Genomic DNA, 8,310 nt, shown 5'->3' with positions numbered 1-8,310 from the left:
TGTGATGTGAAAAAATAGTTTCCTATTTATAGAGATGTGAAAAAATAGTTTCCTATTTATAGATTATTGGACTGAGGATATACTGTTTTCTACAATCTCTATCTTGGATAGGGTTGGGTTTATGAATCTCAAGTTTTCACATAAAAAATTAGACCCAACCCAACGAGATATGATTTAACAGTTAGGGTTGAGTTCCGAAGCCCGACCCGGGTCGCAACCCGAATTATATAGTCTCTCAATTTAAACCTTCCACGTCGTCCTTTTTTTTTTTAAAAAAAAAAAACATCCCACTTGGTTTGTTATCTCTTTTTTGAATTACTGAAGTTGGTTTCTCCACCTAATCGCGTATGTTAATTGATCTACCGTGGGCCCATCTTGGTTTAGGGAACTTAATAAACTTCAATAGCTGTTTAGATAATAAAAGACAAGATGTGTTTGTGAAATTATCAAAACATGGCAGTGCCAATATCAATACAATATTTAAAAGATTCCACCTTTAAAAATCATGTAAGATCGTGATATATTTAGCCATTTAAAAATCATGATAAAAAGGCCCCTAGCCAATGCATTTGGGGGGAAGAGATTCCTGCTCAAAATTCTCGAAAAAGTGGGGAATCCCTCACTTTGTGAATTCAAGGAGTTTGGAGTTCGCCGGAGACAACTAGAATTTGATTCGAAGTCTAGTCGGAAAACTACCAAAGAAGAAGTTGGGCCAATAAAGGTTTTCCTAACCTTCTCCGACGTGTTTCTAGTTAGATCGCGCTAAGGAACCGAAGCGGAAATCCTCGAAAGATCAAAGCTCTGCAATTTGAGGTATGAATCCCAAGTGGACAACCAAGAGGAAGGTGAATTGGTTGACTTATGAAAATTTAATTCTAAAGCCTTTGATATTAATCCTAGTTAAATTTGAACTTAATAAATGGAGCTTGGTTAGCTTAAAGAGATAGAAAAAAGGCGTTATGTCTTACCAAGCCGTATTGAACACTGTCTTACCTCTTCTAAGATTTCAGTTTAATATCTTGTTTCAAGGTCAGATGCCATTATTTCCTTACATTTTTTATTTGTTTATCATATATGTATTACGACGCAATATAATTGACACACTGTTAGAGAATGAGTGACGATATGATGTCATGAATACACTCTCTGTTCATCATTCGGTCATAATTTAGATTAGTTTTATTGTTTACCAACATTATTTTACTTATTTAGAAGTTTAGATTAGTCATAGATAAAAGATCAATTTATCTGATTACATACACACACTAACAGCAGATTGAAAATTCTAACTTCGTGTATACTACGACGTATGTAGTACCTACTAGGACACTCCAATAGACAGCGCGAAGAGCACTCTGAATCCAGAATCCGATCTGACTGATAAGGGATTTGAATAGATCGTGACTAAGAAATAGGTGGATCCAATCAAAAGTGGATCCGTTAACACCCATATTCAGTTCACGAGGAATATTCTAGTAACATTAAAAATCCTACTCAAAACCACAAATAACATTTCATTTTACATGCCTAAACATTGCTTATAGGAAACCAGATTGGAAGGAGGCATAATCCCCAAGAGGTATTAAAATCAGAAGATGAATTCAGTTGAGACCAAATCAAATAGACATTGAGAGGAGGAAGAGGACTAGGATTAGAAGATGGGAGAGGAAGGAGTGAAGTGGGAGCTTAGATTTCACCATGGCAGCAGATACAGACATTTCTGAACTCTTGCTCCATAGGATCTGAACATCAATGGTGGAGAGGTTTCTATCATCGAGACGCTTCCATGTTTTGATAGAGTTCACAGCACCCCAACCTTCCTCACTTAAATTCTGTAGAGAAACTAACACCACCCTCGCTCTCCTCGACCACCCAGCCTTGCCGTAGGCATGATATCCGAAGCCGCCGGCATAACAGAGATGTATATTAATCAGTTCACCACAGAAATCGTTCAGGTGATCATGGCCTGTGAAAACAGCCTTGACATCTCCTGCTTTGACCATGGTGGTAAAGAAGCCTGAGTTTATGGACGCAGAACTGATAGGGTCCATTTTTTCACCGGTGAAGTTGGAGGCGTCGAAGGCGGAGAACTCAGGCAATGGGATGTGGAAATAGGCAAGCCCTGGTGCTGCTTCTTTCTGACCATTTGGTTCGGTTTTGTATTCTTTCTGCAGAAAGTAGAGGAGATTGTGTGAAACAACCAATTACTGCAAAAGCTTAAGCTGTTGGAGAAGGCATTATTTAATCTTTTATACTTTAAGACTCTCCCTCACGTGCGGCCCCTCTTTTTAGGGTTGGTCTACACGTGGCACATGTGACCTCTCTTTTGGGTTTGCCATTACATGTGGATTTTTAATATCAAGGTGAAACAACCAATTAGTCCAAAAGCTTAAGCTGTTGGAGATTGCATTATTTAATCTTTTATACTTTAATTAACAGATTCGTCCATCAAAACAGGATGACTATTAGCTAGTGTCATGCATTTTCTTTCTTCCCCTGTTTAAATACAGGTCTTTAAACTGCTTCTATTTGGTTGTACGTAATATAGAAGAAGAAAATAGATTCCCATTTCTTTACTTTTTCTTTTCCTCTTGATTTGAGTGGTAAAAAAAGAAGGCTTGCATTTCGAGAGGGGAAATGATATGAGCACAACCATGTTTTGCTAATTGCACTAACCCTTCTTGTCTTTATTATTTAAAGAGCTGTCAAGTAGGGGTGTAAAGGAGCCGAGCCGAGCCAAGCTTGGCCAGACTCGGCTCGGCTCGTTAAGCTCAAAAGCTCGGCTCGGGCTCGAACCAGGCTCGCGAGCCTTACCGAGCTCAGGTTATATTAAGTTCACACCCCTCATCTTCCCAGGACAGCCCTATCTAGTGTAATTTGACTACTTTTTCTACACTATGGGGGGTGGTCCAAGTAACAAATGGGGTTCCAAAAATGAAGTGACATATTTTGCCTCTCCCTTTCACTCCATGCATAACCCTTTTAGTGTATGTATTAATATATAATATATATATTTAAATATATTAAATTCTTAACGAGCCTTAACGAGCCGAGCCGAGCCTGGCCTAAATCGGGCTCGGCTCGTTAAGCTTAACGAGCCTGGCAAGCCGGCTCGGCTCGGCTCGTTAAGGATTCGAGCCGAGCTCGAGCTCGCTTCCGAGCCCGAGCCAAAATTGACACCCTTACTGTCAAGGGTTATTATAGTTCCCAAAAATCCCTTACAAACCAATTAAAAAGTAAAAGACATGCTGTGTTTGTGCAATTATTAAAACATGGTTGTGGTGATATCATTTCCTATGGAATATTCATAGCCCACTAGGACTGCAATGCAAACAGTAAAGGCTAGGATAAAGAAAATACGTATTACTTTGATTTTCCCTATTTTTGGTGCAACCAAATTGGCCGTTTGGTTGCCGTGTAAGGATGGAAATCCTTAAAAAAAAAAAAAAGTAGTACAGCTTTTCATTTCTGCCTGGATTTCCAGGGCCGGTTGCTATTTTTGATGGATTCTAAACCAACTTGGAATATTCTTGAAATACCCCAAAGCATGTAGGGGTATTTCGGTCAAAGCTTTTATTGTAATTTTATAAATTAAAGAAGGGTATTTTAGTAAGTTCTGAAAGTTTAGTTAACTACGTTAGGGATATTGATGCAGTGCCAACATGGTAGCCATGTCATGCCTAGGTGGTTTTGGTGGAGTTCCAAGGTGCAGTCCCTCATTAATGTTGTTGGCCCGTTTTGAACCTGATTTTTGAGCTTCTAAATGGAAGAATTATGGAAAGTGGTAAACTACAAAGTTGTAGGTCTCTTTGAGATCTTTCCAACAAGTATTTGTGCTTGAAAATTGGACAAGAGGGTAGAACGTTACGGCAGTTTTGGTGGACTGTGTCTGTGGGTTCCCAAAACAGTCAAAGTTAGTGAGTTCCTATGCAATTAATGTTATGTTAGTCCCTAAGCTAGCTAGTGGAGGAGCTTGAACGAATTTGCTTTGGTTTTCTTTTATTTAAAGAGTTAGAAACTATCTTGAGAGGGGATTTTGGATGTTGATAAACTTATGTAATTGATGGAATATCAATTGGGTTGAGCTTTGCTCCCATTTTCTTCTTCTTCTCTAAGTTGTGTTCTTGTGTTCTAATTTTCTTCTTCTTCCCTCTTAAGCACCCGCATTAGATATATAAATGGGATTTGCTAGCGTCCGTCGTAGAAGGCATTTCGCCGATGGTCTGTTCCATGTGAGCGCAGCCGCCTCTTGAATGAAGACAAAATCTGCTGAAAAGTGAGCCGGTGTGGCTGCTCTCACATGAAACAGACCATCCGCAAAATGCCTTCTGCGATGGACGCTAGCAAATCCCTATATAAATACTCATATGTGCTGTAAATTTCATATTTCTCAAACTCCAGAAACCCTAAACCTAGAAGAGGGAGCCCTAGAGTCAGAGAGGAGCGTTCAAGGAGAATCGATCATTCGATAGCCTAAACTAAGGTAAGTGAAGGATTATATTTCAGATTTTATAGTTTTCAAACAAAGATTAAGAAGAGTAGATATTTTTAGGGAAGAAAAGTTGGGGTTTATATTTTGATCCCGTTTTTTCGACTGTGAGCCTATTGATCTCGTTGGGATCCTCACGCCAAGAGCTTTTCAACAAGACCGATTTCGCCCGCTTCTGACTAGAAACGAGAAAGTTAAGGCTTTTAAAGTCAAAGAGGGAGAAAAACATGAGACTTTACAAAAAAAACCAAAATCTTCCGGCTGGTCGACCGGACCAGCGTCGGTCGACCAAGGAACAACGGAAGATTGTAGATGGCTCTCATTTTTATTTTTATTTTTTAATTTTAAAGAAAACTCAAGGCGGTTGACCGAGGGATGGCTGGTGACCAAGTCTGGGCAAGTGTTGGGGGGTGTTGTCACAAGTGCACTTCTTTGTTCCTAAATCAAGTGTTTAACCTCTTAAGTATAGTTAGTGATGAAAAGCCTTGTTTGATAGGAATTTGACTCCGATCTTCAGGAGATTGGGAGAGTTATTTTGGAGGGATTGATCGAAGGCATAGAAAGAAAGTAGTAGATTATGTTCCTTATTTAGTGTTTTCATAGGGTCATCTCTAATCAGATTTTCTTCCAAATTTCTTTATGACATGAAATTGATTAACATCATATTTTTGAAAAGTGTTCTTATTATTGTCATCGGATTTCACTCGTTTATTGATATTACCGTACATCTAAGTTTAGCCATTACGAAACAAGCATGCTAGTGTCATTGAGTTATTGTTTTGAAAGTAATGTTATCTTCGTATGTAATAGTTGTTCATTTTAAACTGAAATCATATTGCATACCGAATATCGTTGAATTTTAGTGCATTGTTTATGGGTTCTCAGTCGAACTACGAAAGATCCCGTCAGTGGGGGTTAATACGATGACATAAGATCCTATCAAGTGGGGTTAATACGCTGACACATGATCATGTTCTAGTGACCATATGGTAGTGATTCTAAAGTGAAAGTGAAGTGTATTCGCCTCAAAGAGATTCTAAAGTGAAAGTGAAGTGGCCTTGTCACAGGTTTAGAGTGTGGCTGTGGTTCCAATGATTGCAGATTCCAAATGTTTTTCTAAGCGCATCGTTTATGAATAGGTAGAATTGTTTAACCAGTTCTTAGTGAAATTGTATATGGCTACTTTTTTATTTTTCTAGCATCTTCCATTTTTAACGGCGTCAATTCTTCTTTTTTCTTCGTCCTCCTCTTTTCTTCCTCTTCATCTTGTCCCTCTTTCCTCTTCTTCCTCTTCCGAGTTGCAGCGATAGTTGCCGACATAAGAAACACAACAAGAGAAACCCCCTATTCTTTCAGAGAAGGCGAAGAAAAAGATAAATGAGTTTGTTCCTTACACGTACAGATAAGCGTAAAAGGTCTTTTTATCTATACGGCACATTCCAATTCAGAATTAAAACACATTTTCTATATCATTTTTCCAAAGAGAAAGGATTACCTGGAGCTTGGATGAAGTGCGTTGGAACCAGAGCTGCTGAGAGGGCTTGATCCAACCATACCCATGAATGGAAGGCACAGTGGAGTAATCTCCACTATCCAGAAAATAGAGGTTCAACACTGACTTGTTACTCATCTTCGAACCCTCAACCCCAGAGACCTCTACATTGTAATTTCCAAACCCGTCAATCTCTTGTTCGCCTGCCGGCGGCAATGGATTCAGGCGAGATATCGTCCGATTCATCGTGACGACGTGACGCATCACCTCTTCTCTCGTCAATGTGGATTCCTGATCATGGTTTCCGAGAACCGCAGCCCATGGGATCTTCAACGAGATTGCAGGGGCAAAAGCAGCATCTAATGATTTTCTAGCGTCCCTCGCATCGAAACCAAAGATGTTGTCACCTGTTTCATGGACAGTGAAGATGGGAGAATGCTCAGTCTTTTGATTTTATATTTAGGGGGTTGATATATGCACTTTCGAATTTTTTTATTATGGCACTACTCACTTAATTTTATAAATTTTTAGCTTTTCACATTTTTTTTTTATTGGTTTGCCGTTTAAACCCATTACAATAAAAAGAAGGGCAGCGATAAATTCACCCCTTGAAAGAAGAATACACCGCCTTAAACAGAAATACGGGGGTGTATGCTTTTTTCAAGGGGGTGAATTTATCACTGCCCTAAAAAACTCAAATAAACACATTTGTAGCCAACTTTGCAACTTTACCCCTGCTATCTTTTGTAGAGGACAAAAACTTTAAATTTTTTTTTTTTTTTTGGTACTTCCTTTTTTTACTACGTTTTTTTAACCACATACCGGATGAAACTCGATTTTTGAATTACTCTTTGCCAACTAATCACGGATTTTTGAAACCAGCCAAAACAGGGGTCGGGTCAGTACTTAGTTGACCCGCACACGCTGCGGGTGGGTGGGTCACAGGTAACCCGTAATTTTTTGCCAAAGAGTATTTTTTTTTAGTGGTGATAATTTTTATTTTTTTTTACCCCTTCTATGTATGAATTCACCTCCTAATTTTCAAAATGGACAGTACAGCCCGCATCATAGGATGATCCAAACCGTCCATCCATTTAATAGGCCAGAACGTAAATAGGTCGTGCCCCAAAAAGCATTTCCATAGGATGATCCCATCCGTCCGAACTATAAAAGCTTTTATAATGCGAGTCCCTCTATAGATAGGAGGGTCAGAATCATCTTATGGTAATGATTTTTGAGGCACTACCTATTAACGTTGTGGCCCGTCAAATGGTCAGTTTGGATCATCTTATGGTGTGAGCAGTGGGCTGTATCGTCTATTTTGAAAAATAGTGGGTGTATTCAATTTAATTCCACTATTCCACCAGCTCAAGCAAAACAAAAAAAACAAATTGCGGGTACCCGCTGGTTCACCCGACCCGACCCCTGTTTTGGCGGGTTGGGTGACCTGCGGGTCAATGTTGACGGGTGACTCAAATGTCAACCTTTACCCACAAATCCACGGGTCGATATTTTGCCACGTCTGTATTTATCTATAATTTTGAACCATTTTTTGATCGGTAATTTTGAACCTGTGAAGACGATGAGATCTGGATTTTCGGCTCGAATAATCCTTTGGAGGAAGGCGGTGGTGTTGAGATCGGAGCAACCGGAGACCTGGTTCGGCAGCACGTTCTCACAGGGCGTCGATTTCCCATCAGCGTAGTGCATATCGGCCACCTGCAAGATCTTGAATTGGCCGTTCCGGCCAAAGCGAAGGGGTTTTGCACTTGAAGAGAGAAGGAATATAAGGAAGCAGTAGTAGGGAAAGAGAGGAAGTAAAGGTTTTGAGATCATCTCAGGGTTTTAGCTAGAGCAACTGGTTTGGTTAGTCTGTGATCTTTTGTAGGGGTGTAAACGAGCCGAGCCGAGCCGAGCTTGGCCAGGCTCGGCTCGGCTCGTTAAGCTAAAAGGTTAGGCTCGGGCTCGGCTCGGGCTCGAACCAGGCTCGGCTCGGCTCGGCTCGGTCAGGCTCGGCTAGGCTCGCGAGCCGCTCGCGAGCCTTATCGAGCTTGGCTGGTTTGCTATTTTAAAAAGAAACAGATGTGTTGCAAAGGTCGCTAGCAAAAAGAGAAAACTGGTAAGAAAAAGTTGTCTGCCAAAGGTCGCTAGCAAAAAGGAAAAAGAAAAAAAAGTAATCATTACGGGCGAAAAAGTAAAATACCTGAAGCAAAGTTTTAAATGAAAAATTACGAATAAAAGTTGGCAAGTTATGACAATTACTAAAAAAAAACGAACAAAAGTTTGAAAATTATGACAATTACAGAAAAAAGTCATGATTATGTACAGC

General features: G+C 39.9%; 1 protein-coding gene across 1 annotated transcript; it reads right to left on the bottom strand.

Moving 5' to 3' along the window:
- Nucleotides 1–1,452: 1,452 nt before the first annotated feature.
- On the bottom strand, nt 1,453–7,895 carry LOC143875864 (putative inactive purple acid phosphatase 29). Its single transcript, XM_077377453.1, has 3 exons — nt 7,553–7,895; nt 5,985–6,388; nt 1,453–2,168 (listed from the first exon to the last, which is right to left on the bottom strand). The coding sequence occupies exons 1-3, from the start codon at nt 7,815–7,817 to the stop codon at nt 1,617–1,619; spliced, it is 1,221 nt and encodes a 406-aa protein (XP_077233568.1). The 5' UTR covers nt 7,818–7,895; the 3' UTR covers nt 1,453–1,616.
- Between the last annotated feature and the right edge of the window lie 415 nt (nt 7,896–8,310).

This window comes from Tasmannia lanceolata, unplaced genomic scaffold (assembly GCF_043159265.1).
Source record: "Tasmannia lanceolata isolate RefF3 unplaced genomic scaffold, GAP_Taslan_0.1 ptg000002l, whole genome shotgun sequence".
Lineage (NCBI taxonomy): Eukaryota > Viridiplantae > Streptophyta > Magnoliopsida > Canellales > Winteraceae > Tasmannia > Tasmannia lanceolata.
Note: the sequence above shows the minus strand (reverse complement) of the source record. Positions and strands in the feature narration are given on the sequence as shown.

Excerpts from the sequence above, each read along its gene's own strand:
- LOC143875864 (XM_077377453.1), bottom strand. The coding sequence starts at position 7,817 with ATGATCTCAAAACCTTTACTTCCTCTCTTTCCCTACTACTGCTTCCTT. Across the intron at positions 6,389-7,552 it reads AGATCTCATCGTCTTCACAG|GTGACAACATCTTTGGTTTC; the intron begins GTTCAAAATTAC and ends TCCATGAAACAG. Across the intron at positions 2,169-5,984 it reads GCACTTCATCCAAGCTCCAG|AAAGAATACAAAACCGAACC; the intron begins GTAATCCTTTCT and ends TACTTTCTGCAG.